Source organism: Balaenoptera acutorostrata, chromosome 8, assembly GCF_949987535.1.
Source record: "Balaenoptera acutorostrata chromosome 8, mBalAcu1.1, whole genome shotgun sequence".
NCBI lineage: Eukaryota > Metazoa > Chordata > Mammalia > Artiodactyla > Balaenopteridae > Balaenoptera > Balaenoptera acutorostrata.
The window spans coordinates 81274351-81294370 of record NC_080071.1 but is presented as its reverse complement, the minus strand read 5'-3'; the positions used below and the strand labels follow the sequence as shown (position 1 = coordinate 81294370).

General features: G+C 39.2%; 1 protein-coding gene across 10 annotated transcripts in view; it reads left to right on the top strand.

Annotated features, from left to right (window-relative positions):
* DOCK10 (dedicator of cytokinesis 10) overlaps positions 1-20020 on the top strand; it is a 289663-nt gene that overhangs the window by 224080 nt on the left and 45563 nt on the right. For all 10 annotated transcript variants that reach the window (XM_057551339.1, XM_057551337.1, XM_057551336.1 and 7 more), the window contains exons 27-33: positions 1402-1473; positions 6865-7011; positions 12736-12819; positions 15040-15136; positions 16776-16820; positions 18613-18788; positions 18915-19031. In XM_057551339.1, coding sequence (XP_057407322.1) covers positions 1402-1473; positions 6865-7011; positions 12736-12819; positions 15040-15136; positions 16776-16820; positions 18613-18788; positions 18915-19031 — 738 coding nt within the window. The remainder of the gene's footprint in view (positions 1-1401; positions 1474-6864; positions 7012-12735; positions 12820-15039; positions 15137-16775; positions 16821-18612; positions 18789-18914; positions 19032-20020) is intronic.

Here is a 20020-nt window from a genome sequence, read left to right as displayed (position 1 = left end):
TCAGTCAATCTTCCAGCGTTAGAACCCGGTACTCAAAAGTTGTTAACAGCATGGCTGGTATCAGCCTAAAATTGGATATAGTTCAGATGCCCATCCACAGTAGAGCAGATAGGTAAATTGGGATTATATATGTGATGCGGTGACAATAGAGGACCCCCAGCTACCTAGCTCCGCATAAGCAAACCTCAGAAAAGAATTTGTTGAATTGAAAAGGCAATCACAAGAGAATACATACAGGATGATTCCGTTTGTTTGAAGTTCAGTGGCAGGCAAAACTGAACATTACTTCGATGTATGATATTGGTAGCAAAATTATGAAGGAAAGCAAGGGAATGATGAGCACAAAATTCAAAATTGTTATCTGTGGTGGAGAGGCTGGGAAGGGAAGAGGCTCAGGGAGGTGTATTCTTTGTAAGTGTACACAATATGTGATATATATTTTTTGTATCTGGGTTAAGCAAGACCCTTAGACCCGAGAAAGAGGGGCCTCCACTCTTGCGTATGCTTTGATCTTCTCCAAATGCACCCCTTCTCATAAGAAAAAGTATGAGAATAGCCAAGAGGAATGCTCCTGGGAGCCCCTACCGCCTCTTCAGGACCTATAAGAATCCCCAGGAGCCCCTCCCTAAAGGGTTTATAGGTTTATTCCTGGGCATGCTTAGATCTCTTTCCTAAGTCCATTCTTCAGAGGGAAACTCTTGAGTGTAACCCAAGACCCAAGGGGGGAGCAGTGTTTGGTGGGAGAGAGGGACCGGTTTGTGGGCAGCACTTGGATTTGCAGGCTGGACAGTCACCCACGTGCCCCAGGCCCCTCAGTGTAGGGTAGAGCCTCAGGTGAGAAGAGGGGGTGGGCCCCACGTTCTGGTACAGCGTTCCAAGTTGTCATGAAGTTATATTTGTCAAGACAGGAGGATCCAACATATTTTATTTAAGACTCTGTTAACTTGACTTTGAACTTTCAGATATTTTCACACGTGGCTTCCATTTTCACTCTTGCCTCTATCCCTGGCAATGTTAGGGGTGGGTCTGCTACACCATATTTTAAGATAAAAAAGTTTTACTTAGTTTTGTTTAAGTAAAACAGATAGAACACCCAATGAATAAGTATTTCATAAGACTACTGTCTACTCAGCCACGTCTAGTAAACCAGTATCTTGTTTTAGTGTAAACAGTCTTTGAGATGACTGAGGAACAGAAATATCTGGTATTTACTTTTACCATTAGAACTTTCTAAGGATGATCCTAACATAATGGAGAACATACTATGGCTCTGATGCATTTACTTTCAAAGAATACATTTTAAGATAAAGGTTTTATAAAATCGCAAGTTGTGAAGAATGGAATTATCATTATTTTGCTATAAGATGATAAACTTCTGGTTGTCTTTTCTTTTCCTAACAGCATTCGTGGTTCTTCTTTGCAATCATCCTAAAATCCATGGCACAGCACTTGATTGACACAAATAAAATTCAGGTACGATCATAGGTAATACAACAGCATCCAACAAACGTGAGGCATGACTGTGTGTATCAGTACAGGTCCTTCAGAAGCAGATGCCAGGACAAAATTAGAAGTACAAAAATGACTACAAAGGATAAAGGGACAGGCAAAAGGACTAGGAAGGTCTGACACCTGTGAAAGGAGATGGCAAAGGAAGGAGGATCGGCTAGAAAGAGGCTTGCCGTGAGGAAGTTGTAGGTGGGCCAATGGGCTGTCTCAGAGCAAAGAATGTTCACGAGAAAAGTCCTGCATCGGGCAGATGGTCTGGCTCTGTTACCTCTGCAAGCTCAGTAATTACTCAGAGCAGCTGGAGAGAGGGTGGCCTTGGCATGAACTCTTGAGTGGGTCCCAAAGGCTTCGTAGTTATTTCATTCATCCCAGTAGACTTTTTCTCAAGGGAGTATCTGAGCTATGCACATCCTTGGCTGCCACCCGTGGTCCACAGTCCACAGCTTACACTACCTTTCACATATGTTTATGAATCTTCTCCTCCGCAGTTCCCATGGGCCTCTCCTTCCTGAAAGGAAACTTACAAGAGGGAGGCTAGTGGGGTTAACTGTAGCCCCTGTTACTATAGTTGGTCTCGGAACCCTGTGCAGTTCTCATCACCTCCCTCCTCTACCATCCATTCTAGATTGCCCTCACCCTCAGCCAACAGCTCTGAAGGTCTTGGTGACTTACTGTGTTGTGACCCAAACCCTCATTCCGGAGTGGTCCAGGGTGGTCTCAGCCTCCGGGAGTCATACTCTACTCAGACCATATAGAGTTACAATCGGGTAGGGAGGATCAAGAAGCACCCAAGTGGATTGCCTGAGTTCCATACGTATTTCTCTTGTCCTCACTGTGGGTAAGACTGAGGGGAAACCTCTGACTCTTACTCCTCCCTCACTAGGAGACTAAATCAGAGCAATATTGCATGGGGTGGGAATGGTGGCGAATAGCAATATTGTCTCTGTTTACACCCTTGGCTGGGGAGGGGCAGTGTCAGAGGCTTACACTTGACCTTCTCCACCAGGATAGCTCCACAGGTCAAGTATCCAGTGTGTGGTTACTCTAGATGCTGATTATGTCAATACAAATTATACATTTGGACCAGGTAAATGGCTGTTTGCTGGATTTTTGAACCCAGTGGACCCTCTGCTAACAGAACTTTAGGCAGGGCAACTTTATTAATCCTGTGAGTTTCCACTCTAACTGGGTGGGCATGATGGTGTTTTGGTCCCCAGATAGCAGGTATCAACTCAGATCTGTGTCCCATAGTTCTTGGAATATATGAATATTCCCCTCCGCCTAGTATAGTAACCTGAGGAAAGCCTTTGGAGAAGGACTGGTAGAATCATTACAGTATGTACTTATCAAAGGTCTGCAGGGGGCTTTCTTTAGGGACCCTGCCTCCTCTTCAGCCAGTATGTACCAGATCTGAAAATTGACTGAGATCCAAGAACAGAGAGAGGATTCGTGTCTATTCACTGGAACAAACATCCTCATCTCCTGATTGTCCAGCCTTGCCTCCTTGGAGGACATTAAGCATCGCCATTGTCGGCTGCTGATTGTCTCGTCCCTAGGGCTTCCAACATGTCATTAATCAGCTCTGTAGCTCCCTGAGAGTCAAGCCCCCTTGGCTGCTCTCCAGATTTGCCATTTGTTTTGGTAATCGCCACCCCCTGGCCCCTGGAGATGAGGTGCAATCACATGGCCTGTGTTATATTGATGACCCTCATCCTCATGACTATTAGCGAGCCAACACTGTGATTGCCTCTCTCACCTGCAGATGGGAGACACCACTGAACGGTCTTAGGGATGTCGGTCCCCAGTACCTTCCTGATGGCCTTGGTGAATAGTAGGTCTTCTGGGCTCATATTTCCATTCCTACATGTCCACCTTCGTCTGCTTCTTTATTCCTTCCTCATTCATCTGCCAGGGCAACCCGGGCATTTCCATTCTGCTTAAAATGAGCCATCTCCAGGATTCTAAGAGCCAACTAACAGGGAGTGGTCCATCCCCTGAGGTCTTATTTAAGCCTGTGTCCTGACAAAGTGCCCTCATGTCAATGAATTTGAATTTATCCATTCTTATGTTCTGGCCATCTTGGTCAAACACACTCAACATCCGATCTCAGTGGTACTTCCTCTGTGGCTGCTGCTGGTACATGCTGACTAATTCCTATAACTCCTTGGGGTATACACGCTTCCTTACCTTATTAGGCCCAGCAGGTTCGCAGCTGAGTTAAGCTGGCATTTAATCCCAGCTAATGGCCTGAGCTCCAGGAGAGGAGGAAGGACAGCTCCTGAAGGGTCTGCCTGTCGTCTTGCAGGGAGAGACCTTTGCAGTGTATTCCCACACGGGAGAAGCGCTGACTCTGAATAGAGAGGGATGGGGCACTGAGGATTCAGGGGAGTCTGCCAAGCCACCATCCTCGGGTCATCCATCCACATGCCCCATCCATGCCTCCAGACCTCAGGCCTTTCCAAACGTGGCCTTGACATAAGCATAACAGACCTGCCTTGGCTGCACACCTAATCATCTCTGGTATTCCGTAACTCTTAGTTCTTAAGTCCTGTGTTTGCTTTTCAGCTGTGTCTGCTCTTCTACTTCCAGAGATAAGAGCCTCCTGTCCGGGAGGAAGAGAAAATCTAACATGAAGCTAAGAGTGATTCCTATCTGTCTGTTCTTAAGCTATATCAGGAAACCTCACCACTGTAATCCTTGCTCTGCCACTAACATGTTAGATGATTTAAAAAAAAGACACTAAACATCTCAGAGTCTGTTCTCCCATCTGTAAAAAGAACAAATTGGACTAAAATCCTTTCGTTGCCACCAGTATGTATCTGCTAAAATAGATAGGTCACAAAACACCCTTATGAACAGCCTAAGAATAAAGGAACTCATCGTAAACAAGAGTTTATCCTCACTGATTCAAGTTCCCTTTTCATTACCCTCTTCCATAACAATCACCATACCCAGTTTTCTTCCAGAAGTGCATGGCCTTCCAATTTTCTAACCATCTCTATGTATCATAGTATGAGAAGACCAGATACCATCATTTGACTTGAAAGCATTCACAATAAACATCTCCCAAGCTATTTGCATTTTCTTTTCTTATTTTTTAATTGTGAAGTGAATAGCTTTCTTTGCTATTAAAAACAGCTTCCATCATCAAGGAGATGTGAGGAAGTCAGATCCCCTAGTCTGGCCCTCTGAAAGGCGGATAACACCTCCTTGTGACCCCTGCTTTCTTGTCCAAGGCGAATTCCTGTTTACCAGGAAGTGCTGAATGTCTTCTCAACCCTGAGCTCTAGTAGCCAAAGTTTTCTTGTACTGGCTACACCTTTTGTTTCCCGTCAGCCCCTTGTTCTTAACGAAATTCCCAAACACCTGAAGTTCAGCCCCTGCATTCTTCACCTGATCCTTGTGACCTCCACCATATCATAGCCCAGGTTCTCCAACGTGTTCCAGCCCTGCAGCTTGGGATTCAACCATGCTGTCACCTTACTCCCCTTCCTCCCCTGTCCTGAGACAGAAAATCCACCATCCCCAGCTCAGGAATTCTCCCGCCTCAAGCCCTTGGGATAGACTTCCAGAGAGCAATTAAAAATATTACTCATGTGTTTACCAATCAGCATGTCTTTGGGTTAAGAGTGGGAGTAGGCTACAAGGGGAGTTTGAAAGGAAGGCAAAAAAAATGGAGGAATAGAGGGATTATCAAAGTCCAAGATATTACTGTATGTCCCTGTGAAGAAAATGTTGACATTGATATGTTTAATGTATCTTGGAAGACTAACACAATGAAAAGAGGAAAACTACAAATGTGCTTTGATTACCTAAAAAGTGATTGCTGCTTTCATAGGTGAATTGTTTACCCTTATTTCCCCAAGGTATCTGGAGCAGGATGAAAAATGATGTCTGCAATTAAATCCATTAGGTTTATTTGTTGTTAACTTAATTTGATTTCAACAATAAGCTTTGAATATATACAGAGGGTAACCATGAAATCCTCAAAATGTCTATACAGTCATGTCCTGGTTCAATGCCTTAAAAAAAAGCCAGTCCAAGTCAGCTCCAGCGTCCTACAATTAATCACTGTTTGTTCTATGCAGTTCCTGTAATTTTAGCCTCTGTGGTTTTTATTCTTGCCTCATGGAAGGCTGGGTGCTCAGAATTTTAGAGAATATGGCACTGTCTAACTCTCAATTGTCTGTTTCTGTCTATAGTGAAAATGCAAGTCTAATTTTAAAGCCAACTTGTAAAGATGAATGAATCTTACCTATCTCGTGCAAAGAGGCTGTGTAAATTCACAAAGTAGAGATTGAAATGGGAACACTCAGCTGCCTGAAACTTTCCCTTTATGTGCAGGAGTTCAAATTGGGGGGGTTGGGGCGTGGATTCTTGGACTGAGGGCAGTCTTTAGGGGCCTATAGAGTTTTATTCAATGTATGTTATGTAATCTCACAGCCAAATCGCTTTTTATCTTGTGGCAAAAGCATCTTGACTGTGAAGTCCCACAGGCATCTGCGGTGGCATATACTGGGACCACTGAGTTAAGACTAGCTTGTGTAAACCTTCATCTATAAGATAAATAAGGTTTGAGCATCTAATGGAAAACATGGTGATTATAGTTGATAACACTGTATTGTGTAATTGAAATTTGCTGAGAGTAGAACTTAAATGTCCTCTCCCCAAAAATATGTATGTGAGCTGATGGATGGCTTAATTAACTAGATGAGGGGTAGAGGGTGTAATTCTTTCACAATGTGTATGTGTATGAAAGCACCACAGTATATGCTTTAAATATCTTATAATTTTATATGTCAACTATAACTCAATAAAGCTGAAATAAATGTTTTAAAAAGACTAGCTGGGACTCACTACTTATTAGAGAACATTAAAAACTGATATCTGTACTCATTCAGTTATGCATTCACTGATTTCTTATAGCTGTTTATTGGAGGATTTCTAGTTTTAAAAAATCAAAATAATTGATTTTTAAATTAGAGAACTGTGAGTCAAAGAAAATCTAGAATAATATTCATTAAACCATTGATAGTAGTTATTTCCGGAGAGGGAAAGGAGGGGAATTAAGAGGTTATTAAAAAATGTTACATTTCTACATTGTCTGAATAGTCTGCAATTCATATATGTTATAATTTATAATGAAAAAGTGAAAAATTTATTGGCCAAAATAGAAGGAAACATTAAATGAAAATGATGAAAATCATGACCTTGAAATTAAAAGGGCTTCTATTTTATTATTGCTTTCAAGTTTTCAAAAAGACTTTTTGTTTGTAGTAAGGCTTACAGTTTATGTTTTCCAGGCTTAGTATTTTACAGGTCACATTATGAAGAAATGATCCATTCTTTCCTTAGCTTTCTCGGCCTCAAAGATTTCCTGAATCTTACCAAAATGAACTGGACAATCTTGTCATGAGCCTAGCCGACCACATGATTTGGAAAAACAAAGATGCACTTGAAGAAACAAGAAGGGCAAACCACAGCGTTGCCAGATTTCTTAAGGTACAATTATACAAGATCACAGTTCTATTCAAGCCTCCGTGATAGTGGGTGTGAGATACTCTAAATGTTAATTTAAGTCACAGTTTCATTTATGATGAAAAGTCAAGACTACCAGGATTAGATGAATACTTTCATCTGTACATCTTTCTTGCTTGAAATACTTTTTGATTTTTTTTCCAATTTGCAGTCATACAGAACAAAAACCAAGGTTAAAGAAAAGTATCTACTTGAGTGTTGCCAAATGTAGTACTTCTAAATATTTTTAAAGAGAAAAATTAGATTTTTAAAGATGCTGCACTGTGACAATATTATTCTCTTGGGCTTTTCTGCCCTTGAAGTGATGTTTTGGATTGGCTACAGTTCTAACAGTGATGCCAAATAGCCACTTTGGGAAAATTTTAGGGAATTTAGCATTTTTGTTACATTACCTCTAGGGTCTTTTTACATGATGAAAATATTGTGCATTAATCGCATAAAAGGAAAATTATCAGTTAAAGTATTGAGCAACATAAAGTGAATATATATATACATATATATATATACACATACATATATTTAGCATCATTTCTTCGAATTACAGGCATTTCTATTGAATTGAGAAGAAAAATGTGCTTAGTCCAAGAAAAGCTAATGTAGAATGATGGTGTATCATTTAACAGATAACACATTCAACCAGAAAGATAGTGTTTTTCTTCTATTCCTTCTTTTGCCCAACTATTGACTATTGATGAAGCCACTTCACTTGTTTCTTTGTGGTAGACACCAGAACATACTGGACAGGTGTGGGAATTTATAAATAAATACTACTAACATAAAGTTAAGAGGCTATGGAAGTAGATGGAAAATTAGCTTAACTTGTCTTTGGTGAGCTTTAATTCAGTCTAATTTCTTTTTTAATGTGTTAAATGCAGTTTCAAATTACATACCATGTTTGTTCTCATCTTGTATTTCTTTTTCTTCACTGTTTTGTCTCTTATTTTTGCTTTTTTTCTTGCTTCAGAAAGAGAAAGGGATGGTCAGAGTTGAGGAGGAAAAGAGTAAAGGAGAAAAAAATTACTCTCGTTTTCTACCACGTTTTTAAGACCTATGAGAATAAAGTTTATTACTATGCTCGTAGTTTATTTGAAGTGCTTGATGGAAAAGAAAATTTGGGAAAAAAATGGCATACTGTTCGATTTGTAAGCAAATTACATTTAAGAAATATCTGCAATATTCTTCCCAAAATTCCAAAAAAAAATGTTGCATAAGCAAGTCTCTTAAAAAGGGAAAAGACCCCTTATCCACCCTTTTTGGCTTAAATGCTCTGTACTTATTAGAATAAATATATGTTTCCCTTGGAGCTCATTTATGCAAAAGTTGCTTCTGGTGGTACATAAACTAATGTCTAACACGAATGTCCAAGATGAAAAAAGGCACAAAGTATAAAGCTAATGGTGATACCAGTGGTTGGGAAATCTGTGGGTAAAAAGCATGGATTGACAATAGATAAAACAAATATAGTCTATAAGATATGTGGATCCATGAACTGCAAACTGAAAGCAATACTTATATGTGAAGTTTATAAATGAAAACATTAGTTTAATATATTGTACATTATAAAAGCCCATCGTACAAGCATTGTTTTAAAATTGTAGTTTTGATGGCATTTATTTGACACAGAAAGCTTAAAAAAAACTTTTTGTAAAATTTATTGGATGACTCATTTGAACTAGGAGAGGAAAAGGGAAAGGGAGAGAAAGTGATTTTCTTATGTAAAATTGAATATAGTCATTTGGCATAATGCCTATGAATTGATGAACTTTGAGCATTCAGCTGTTCATCATTGCCCACTGTTGGCATTATAAATCTTCTATATTCCCAGAAATCTGATAACAGTTATTTGCTCAGCTGAGGCTTCGGATGACTTTTACCTGTTTTGGTTATTGAGTTCTACATTAGTAATCAAATACCGTAAATTAGTTGTCATTGGAATTTAACAATTGAAATATAATTGTAACACCATGGTTGTACCAAGATTGTTTTCCAAGAGTGGAGAGAACGGTACCTCTGGGGTGGCCATAGGAAAATGTCCTAGGTGAGAATGTGCCCTCCTTTACATCATGTAATGATGGAAAGTAGTGTTTTTGTATCACTTATGCCAGAAACCTTGTCGATTTCTCTGACTGTTCTCTCCTGGAAGAAGATAGCATGTGAATGGATCCATGGCTACCTATGTAGCTTCCATAATTTTTCTTTTCACTGCCAGTCTGGGTCACAACTCTGACTTACCTGAGCGTACCTGTCTAGATACTCTTCTCATGCAAACATAATACCAAGGAGGTGGCAAAGGAAAGTTCATTCTGATTTTAATTTTCCTTCTCAGACAGCCATATCTTTTTACCCCCTCGTCTGACTAATCTCTACTTTATTTCAATTAGCTTTCGGAAATCATCTAATATAAAAAACAGACTTTGGTAGCAAATTATGTTTAAAGAAACATCTGTGATAGTTCTAATTATGAAAAAAAAAGATGGATAAGCAAGTCAGTGAAAAGGGAAAGTCTTCATATCTACTCTATTTTACTTAAATATTCTGTGTTTGTGGAATAAATAAATGTTTTCTAGAAACTTCATCTATGCAAAAGTTGCTGTGGGTGGTACATAAGCTGATACCTAGCACAGGGGCAAAGGAAAGGAAATGATGGGCCCAGAGGTTTTGTAAAATATACAGGGAAAGGCACTCAGGTGGTGTGTTTTGCAATTTGGGATTTCATAACTCATCACTGAACCATCTATAGAGTAAAACTGTGACTTTCACAGTTGATGAGACAAAATAAACATTTTTTCATTACAACAGCCATATATACAAAAATATATTTTTGCATGTAATTTAGAATATTTGGCTTTTAGTTTACTAAGCCAAACTGAGAAAAAGCCTGACAGGGTATAAGTTATCCTGTATATCAAGAATCTGCAAAATTGTTTTCTATAAAGGGTCAAATATTAAATATTTTTAGTTCTGCAGGACATACAGTCTCTGTGACAACTACCCAACTACCCAGAGTTGGTAACTCTGTTACCCAACTGTAACACAGAAACAACCATAGACCATTCACCATAGACAACATATAAACAAATGGGTGTAGCTGTGTCAGTAAAACTTTCTTTAGAAAAACAGTGTGCCACTTTTGGCTCATGGACCATAGTTTACCAAAGCCTGCTATAAATTATTTTCTACTCATATAGAAGGTTAATATAAATTATTTTAAAATAAAAGCAGAGCGGTCCCTCCACCCCTCAGCAATGAGCAGAAGAGCCTCTTCGCCTGGGGTTAAGAAGGTGCTGGGATGGACCAGACACAGGGGACTGGTGACAGGAGAGACACATTTGATGAAGCTTGATCTGCAGGAGGCCTCTCTGCAGGAAGAAGGCTGATTCCGCTGGCTTTGTATCTTAGGAATGACCCCTCCTTTTCCCTCACTGTCCCTTAGAAAGAGAATGACAAGTTTACCACATAGAAAGTCTTCTTAAATCTCAAGAAACTCTTAAGTGAGTTTTCCTAGATCCCCAGGGTAGGCAGTCTTCTCCTCACTTTCCCCATTCATGGGTGATGGAGTTAGGCCTCCTTCAAAAGCTCACAGATTGGCTACAGTAGTCCCTGGGAGGTGGCAATTGCCACTACCCTTGTTCAATGACAGGACTCACCAACCCCTTCTCTGTCTAATCAAAGGGCCCTGTGTCTTCACCAAAGGGCTTCTTTTCTCTTGCTGTTTCTTGAGAAGTTTCTAGAACCCACAGTTATACTGGATGGTCTTCCTTTCTCTCCAAGGTGAGACACAAGCTTCTTCCCAGCAGGAAAGAGAAAGCAGAGGTCTTCTGGGGAGGGAGCTCCATATTGGGGATAGTCCAAGGGTCACCAGTTGGGACTTCCTTCTGCATCCTGGGAGGATTTGACACACTAGCTGGGAGCCTGCATAGTGCAGAGGACACGAAAGCCCTCTTTTCCTCCCCTCCTCCCCTTATAGGTGCTCTACATCTTCTGCGCTTATGATTATGCTCTGGTGTCTACCTTTCCTCACTGTTCTTTTGGGAGGTGGGAGGACATGGGAGCCATTTACTTTTTTCTAAGGGGAGAGTTATTGAAGGAACTTAAATCCATATTGAAAATGAAAATATAAATGAAGCAGTATGTTAACACAATAATGAATAGGTAATGAAAAAAAAAAACTCAGAAGAAAACAAAGAAAAATGGAAAAGGAAACAAAACAAACATATAAATGACCAAACAACTGGAAAAATGTTATTAGAGAGAAAAGCTCATGTTTACACACGGGCGTATTTCAGTGCGAGACTTTCCACTTGGTAGACTACCTATAACAAGATTTTATGTTCAGTCCTTTCTGAGAAAAGAGATTTGTTTGTAAAATTGAGGAGAGATCAAGAGATGCAAAACCAGTACAATGGACCATACAGGGCTCTTCGGACGAGAAAGAAGGCTTCTATGCTGAGTGATGTAGCAGCTGAGAAATTTTCCCATGTAGTACGCATGCTCACACACATGTGGCTGGGTAGAATGCAACCCCCACACACGCAGTAATGACCCCATATGCCAATCTGCTATAGTGCCTCCCCAAGATACTGCATCAGTAAATACGGTCCATGCCCACTTCACACTTTTCCAGGGCAGTAATTGGCCACTGTAGCTTGGTTACTGGTGACATGGCCATGGGTCTTTGGGAGAGAGAGCAGGTGCTGTACCAAGTTGGAACGCTTGCCTGACTCCTCCAAACCTACCTACTGTTTAAGGCTCTCGTTTTTACAGTTAAGAGAGATTGACAACATAATAAAGAGACAGTGAGCAGCTCACTGATAGAAATCCCAGGATCTCTTACCTTCACTCTTCAAATTCAAGCTGCCTTGGCTGAAAAGAAAAGCTATTCTGTTGAAGGAGGCCAGTGAGATTTTATTATTTATTTATTTATTTTTTGTGGCCAGTGAGATTTTAAAAGGTTTTCCTGACATGTCTCTGCCCTGTTCCTACCCAGTGTTGCACAGCAAGGTTCTACACCTGAGGAATTATGGAATCGAATTACTAAAAAACAATAATAATAAAATGTAACTAAGTGGTTTTAAAAAATAGACAAGTAAAAGCTAAAACTTTCTATATTAAAAGGAAAGGGCTCAGGGCTTCCCTGGTGGCGCAGTGGTTGAGAATCTGCCTGCTAATGCAGGGGACATGGGTTCGAGCCCTGGTCTGGGAAGATCCCACATGCCACGGAGCAGCTGGGCCCGTGAGCCACAGCTGCTGAGCCTGCGCGTCTGGAGCCTGTGCCCCGCGACGGGAGGGGCCGCGATAGTGAAAGGCCCGCGCACCGCGATGAAGAGTGGCCCCCACTTGCCGTAACCAGAGAAAGCCCTCGCATGAACCGAAGACCCAACACAGCCAAAAAATAAATAAATAAAGTAGCTATAAAAAGGAAAGGGCTCATTGCAAAGCTCCAAGAGATGCTTTAGAAAATTGATAAATATGAGTTTGTAACTTTCTGGTGTGTGTACTGTATCTAGTATTTTAATTAGTTGCCATACGTGGATGAACGCTTAAACATATTGCAGAGATTTTTAAGACATTTATTATACAGCACATTTAGTTAAATGTTTTTTACTTCAATATATTTAATCATCTTTTCTAACATCTTTAATGATCCTTAAAGTAAAAACGTCTGAATTTAGAATTTTACTTTTTTAGCGCTGCTTTACGTTTATGGACCGGGGTTTTGTGTTTAAGACGGTTAACAGTTACGTCAGCATGTTCTCCTCTGGTGATCCCAAGGTAAGAACCATGTACAGGAGTGCTTGCTTTCTAAACTGTTGCATTTTAAATAAATAAACTGGTCTCTGTGTATATCTGTCTAAAACAATAACCTATCCATTATTCATATCAAAAAATAATTTCTATACCAATGAGAGGCAGCCTTTTAAAACGGTTCATGTGCTAAGTAAGTCTACCCAGTCCTTCCTTCACAGGGGACAAAAAAGGAGTGTGGAATGAAAGTGTTTACATTTCACTTTTATTTCCCGTGGGCGGTGAAAAGAGTGATTCTTTCCACCTGCAATTCTTCTGCCTCAGGTTTACTCGGAACTGTCTTGGTTTTAGCACTGAAAGTCCCACTTCCCTGGAAACCTTCAGTCTTGGGCAAAATGGGACAGTTGATCACCCTACCTAAATAGGGGCTATGTTTTGGGAGATAGGGAACAGTACTGTCTAGAGAGCAGCGGTTCTCGAAGTGTGGTTCCTAGACCAGTGATCTCGGAACAGAGCTACCACAGGGGAAGCCCAGAAATCTGGATTGCAACAAGACTTTCAGGTGATTCCTCTACACTCTCAAGCTTGAGAACCACTGAGCTACGTAGTATGGCATATGCTAGAGGGAAATAAGACTGGAAGTGGGCCAGACCGTGAAAGTTTTATCAGTTAAGGTTCTTTGTCTCGCAGCAACAGAAGCTTACTCCAATTTGAGCAAAAGGGAATTTTTTGGAAGGATATTGGGGTAAACAGCATTGATGAAAGAGCTCAAGAACTAAGCTTGGAAAAGAGCAGTGACCAAGACACTTCCAGGGCACAAGAGTAATCACAAAGGATGAACCAGTGGCCAGGGTCTGCTGCTGTCTAAATAATCAAATGGGACCATTTTCTCCTTCTTAATACTCAGCTTAAGATTTACATTCCAGAGAGGAAGCATGTGACCAACCTGCTTTGGGTCACATGCCTGCCTCTTAGGGAGGGAAGACAGGGCACCTGAATTAATAGTTCCCCATTAACCTTTACCCACTGGGAGGAAGATAAGTCCCCATTGGGAAATTATCTAGGTATTGGGAAAGAGTAACGAATATAGAAAAGCCAAAAATAAATAATGATCTTCTTGGAACCTTTCATGTTATGCTTAGGAGCCTGAACATTATTTTTTGGCAGTGGAGATTTACTTTAGGCTAGGAGAGTTACATGGTTATATGTCATTTGATTTTGAGAATCCAATTCTCTCTGTAAATATTTTTTGGAAGAATATCCTTCATTAGTGCTCCAATTATGCATGATATTTGCAGAATATCATTTTAGGTATAATTCCAGTGAACTTAAACTACATATTTCATCAAAAACCAAACAGAATATACTCAGTGAAGAATGACTACCATGTAATTTAATTATGCTTCGTTTCACTTGGATGTGCAAAGGATTAAGTCAGATACTACCCTTGTTTAAGATGGCAGTATTTTAAATTATTGACTAAAGTTGCCACAAAATATGATTCTAAAATATCTGAGCAAATGGAATATATTTTATTTTGTTAGCTGATATTAGTGAATACAGTGAACACAATCTGAGTCTTAAAATTTGATTACTTAGTTTGCATGACAATGCAAATAGAATGGTTATGAACATGCTGATTGTTCCTATTTATGTGATTGTATTAAGTTGTCTTAGACCATGTCTGCACTTCGTTTATCTCTGTCCTACTCAAAACATTATTGAAATGACAGACCTGTTTGCTAGGGCAGGGAAGAGGTGGAATTAGATAACGTACTCCAAAAATAAATGGCAGATGGAGAGAGATTCACTGTAATTTTAGATTATCTGCACCATTGTCTTCCTTAGCACTGGATCTTAGGAGTTGATTGAAGTGATATGTTCTTTGAGCTGAATGTAGTTGAAGACCTCTGTACATGTGGTGAGGACCTATTTTTCCTAGAATAAACATGTTACATACATGCCAAAAGAAGCAAAAAATAGGGCTGAGTAAGACTGTATCTCATAGAAGCTCAATGTAGGTTGCAGATGGGATCATTTCCTGAACAGGCCTTGTCCAATCTCCAAAAACAGGGGGCCTGACTACATTTACCACTTCAGAGGGGACAAAATCCTTTAAATTTAACAATGACCCAGTGGTCACACAAAAGTAACTCCACCTCCTTTTTAGATATAAGATTCAAGTGCAGATTTTCCATTAATTTTCTTAGTGTGTGAATAATAGTCATTTCTTTGCCTCTTTTTCAGACCTTATGCCAGTATAAATTTGATTTCCTTCAAGAAGTATGTCAGCATGAACACTTTATTCCTTTGTGTCTCCCCATAAGATCAGCAAACATTCCAGGTAATAATTCCCAGAATTTTTGTCTGTTCCTACAATGGGAACAAATATATTTTTTTGTTTGTTTTGCCTTTGTTTGTTGTTGTTTTCCTGTTTCTTCAGTGTTGGTTTTGTCTGAAGTTGTCACATGGGATTAGAGCCAGGTAATCAGGTTAAAATGCAGAAGTTGGTGGCGTGTGGTAAAGAATACAGCTCTGTATTTCTCAATTTTTGTCTATGTTTCCTTTTTCATTAACGAGAAGGCCAAGAAAACCATAAAATTGATGCTTGTAAATCGAAGAATTTTAACCTAGACCCATACTGTCTTTCACCATACTGGTTCCAAAAGACAACTTTCCTTTGATTTTGAGAGACATAAAATTACAGGGAGGAAAAGTTATACTTTGTGAGTATAAATTCATTTAAGATTATCAATGTGTGTACATTAAAATGCAATTCCTCAAAATGAGTTTTATACAAAGAAAACTGGTAGGTTGAAAGGGAGAAAAGAAGGCAGGCAAATGGGCAACATTGTAAATACTCAGTACCTCTGAGTCAGAAAGAGGCAGAGATGGGTGCACAGGTAAAAATGGGGCTTCACATTTTGTTTACTATACTTACTATAGTATAAATGGTCTATAGACAATATTTTCATTTATTACTTTTGTTAAAATGTGTATATACACACATATCAGCATGATCATGGTAGAGAATAAGCATCACCCATCTAGACATCAGAAACTAATCAAACATCAAGCTACAAAGAAAATACTTAAATGATTTATGACTTTAAAATACTTTACTTCTACTTTGCAAGGTGTACGTATATCAAATCATGTGGTGCACTTGAAACTAATATAATGTTATATGTCAATTATACCTCAATAAAATAAATAAATTGATTAATTAAATACTTCTAAGCATGAGTAAATTACAAGGCACAGTTTTGATATTCATGGAAAGCAGAAACTAAGATGGTAAAGAGCCTTTTCATATGTATTATAGCTCACACTAATATTTTGGAAGGAAAGAGAAAGTAACGTACATTATCAAGCCTATAAAAGTTTTGTCATGTCAATCTTAAATATAAGCTGTATACATTATTCCATTCTTTTTCCAATTTATGAAACACATTTATCTAAATGCCGTCATAGAATAAAGGGTGGCAAAGTTATTTTGGACTAACATTTTTCACTTTTTGATTTGTTTTATGTTTATGAACTAGTGCCAAGATATTACTGCATTAGGCAGGCTGGTTACAGCACTCAAGAAGATCAAACCTGTTTTTGTCATTTGGATTCTGGTTGTTTACTACTTATCAGTGGCTCAGAAAAAGGCCTGACAGTCTCTGTGTAGATATGATATTATCAACAGTGAACATAAAAATATGTTTTGTAGCAAGCAGATTTCTGATAGAACAAAAAGGTGTCCAAAAAGAAGGCTAAGAATTAGAATAATTCTGTTCATGGCATTCATTTTTAAGGAAAGAAGTAAACAACCTAAGGTACTTGTCTTGAAAAACAAAGCTTTATTGAAGGGACTCACTCATATTTTAGGACAGTGTATTTTAATTTTTCAGTATAAATTACACATAGTTAATGAATATAGTGTGTATCTGAGTATGTATATATCTGAACTTTTTGTTTATTTATATTAAATCCAGATCCTTTGACACCTTCAGAATCAATACAAGAGTTACATGCATCAGGTAAATAATATTTTATATTACACTATCTCAGCATTAATAACCACATCATAATTTGATAATATTGATGAGTATAGATACTTCAAATTTCCAGTTTCCAGATGCTAATAAATAGCCATATGTTTAATATCATCTAATCAAAATAGTCAAAAAGTTGATTGAGCTTTTCTCTTGTCACAGATAATTAAATGCTTCCCCAACTTGAATTCTTTCATACTTTATTCTCCAGAGTTGGAATTTTTTTAATTTCCCAAAGCATCTGAAATTTCCTTAGAGTGCATCATAAATAAAATTCCCAATTGTATGTAATAATACGCTTGCTCAATGAAACTATATGATATTTCTATCAATAAACCACACCCCAGTTCAAACCATTCTCTCATGATTTGAGATTATTAGAATCATATAAGTTTATTTTTACCCCAGACGAGTTTATAACTTCAAATAGTCCTGGCAATTTTTTTTCTAGTCATAGATTGGAAATCAGAAAGCTTTATTCTCTTTCTGGCCCCTCACTATTACTCAGTATTTCATGGAAAGATTTATTTAACCTAAGCCCTTCGATCTTAGTCTCCTGAACTTCCACATTTCCCGTACTTTTGTCCCCAACAGCATTTTTAAAAAATCAGTGTGTTTACTTTGCTCCTGGTCAGTTATGACCTGGAGTATTCTAATAGTTCATTATTCCTAACGGGTAGTTCTGAGGAGTAACGGAGATAACGCTTGTGAAATGCTTAGCTGAGTGTTGGCACACAATACCTGTTTTATAGGTTGGACGCTAGTCCTGTTATTAACAGTTACGTTTAGAAAGCACATTGGACCATTCTCAATAAATGCACTATTACTTGAGATTTTAACATTCTTTTCTCTATAGTTCAGACTCAAAATGGTGCAGCCCCCTTTGGTTTTCCTCTCTCTTTGCTCTTTTACGTCCTGCAGCCCACTTGTCCTGGTGATTTTACTGCTACTACTTGGGTCCTGCTACCCCAGGTCCAGATGCCTTCTCACCATCCCCCCTTCCCTGTTCCTACAGCCTCCTGGATGGTAGCCCTCACCCCACATCTCCCTACAGTCTAATTCCCATTTATAGCCTATCATATTAATGGATCAATAAAGCATAGGTCTGATTGGGCCAATGATCTCAAAGCCGTCAGTCACCTAACATTTCCTATAGAATTACTTGCAAATGGCTCAGGGACCAATACACCAGCTTAGGAATTTGTACTTGATTTTGTCCATCATCCAGTCCCAGTATATCTCTTAAGTCTTAATTCTCCCCACTCCTCTTTTGGCTGCTGTGCTTACCGGTCTCCTCCATACCTGTGCTCCCCACATAACTGTGCTTTCAGAAGTCTGTGCCACTGAAACCCTATCCCTTCTCCCAACCTCCTCTCCTCCCCACACTGCCTCCAACATCCCCACCCCCCCGCCGCCCCCAGACTCTTTGCATCTTCAACCTTGAGCACCCTCAAAGGTCCATCTCAACATATTCCCTCCGGTCACATCTCCTGATTCCTCCAGGCAGAAAATAAGCTTTTCTCCTTTCAACTCCGGTACTACTGTAGACATGCCGCTTTTATGGAATTTGACATTTGACATTGAGTACTATTTGGATTAGTATAAACAGAATACTTGCTGAATGCCCCTCTTCACATTTTTCGTCTCTGTAGCAAGACTGTATTACTGAATCCCTCCTAGTAGTGAGAGGGGTTGAGAGTTGTTTGCTAAACCTCTCTCGATTATCAAGTGATCAGTTGATTTTCAATAACATGATCTCTTTACCTTCCTCACAAAGATATGCCTGAATATTCAGTCACAAATGAGTTTTGCCGCAAACACTTCTTAATCGGAATTCTGCTCCGAGAAGTTGGCTTTGCTCTGCAAGAAGACCAAGATATCAGGCACTTGGCTTTAGCTGTCCTAAAAAATCTAATGGCTAAGCATTCATTTGATGATCGATACAGAGAACCAGTAAGTGGTCTTCCTCTCTCCCTTCCCTAAACACCATTTAATGGTTCACTGCATTAAATGCATATCAAACCTACAAGTCTATTGATTTTTATGTGAATCATTTCTTTTGACTACTTTTTCACCTAGGAGAAGCAGGCCCAGATAGCAAGTTTATACATGCCCCTCTATGGCATGCTTCTGGACAATATGCCAAGGATTTACCTGAAGGACCTGTATCCTTTTACCGTCAATACATCAAATCAGGTAAGTCTGCAGAATATTCCAAGTGTCTATCTTAATAAAAAATTTGCCTTTTTTATATTTTTGCCATAGATAACTATTTTCCCCCAACTGAGCAAACTAAGGATTAAACAACACTTCTTGCTAGGTGTTTTGAGACATTTACATAGTGCCATTTGTTCCAGATTGGTCACTGACGCCTTCCACTTGTCCATCTTTTCAGCATTTTGTTTTCATTGTCCTCTGTTCTCTGCATCACCTTCCAATTCTCTCCAGTTTGTACCAGGTTCCTCTGCTGCATTCATGGCCCCATCCTCCGTGTACAATTTTCCCCACCACCTTTCTGCATCAGGTTTAGGCCCATCTGGTGTCAGTAGAGCCACGTGCCTTATTTGTAGTCACAGACCAGGAGTGGCCTGTTTTGTCACCCCTGCTCCACTGAGCCAGCCTAGTGACTTCACGACAACCCTCTTGAGATCCTTTGACTGTGTTCAACTCCCAGATGAGTTGACGCACTGCTGAATCCAGTACTAGGCAAGATATTACCATCTAGAAGTTAGGAGCTATGTCTTTGGAATTATTTTTTTTTTAGACCTTGTTCAAATCTCAATAGTATCAGTTACTATCTATGTGACCTTAGATAAGTTATCCAACTTCTTTAAGCCTCTATTTCCTCATTTATAAAATGGAAGAGAATACCTGTATCACAAGGTTCTTAGGAGGATTAAATTGTGGAATAGAGAACATTCATCATAGATACTAGCCTATAATAAGTACCTAAAATCTAGTTTTTAATAATAGTAATATACATAAGATAATCCATGATAATAATGGTATATAATCTATAATATAATCAATGAATTTATGATATCGCTTATAGGTAGAATCTAAAAAATACAACAAACTAGTGAATATGACAAAAAAAGAAGCAGACTCACAGATATATAGAACAAACTAGTGATTTCCAGTGGGGACAGGGAAGGGGGGTGAGGGGCAATAGGGGTAGGGCATTA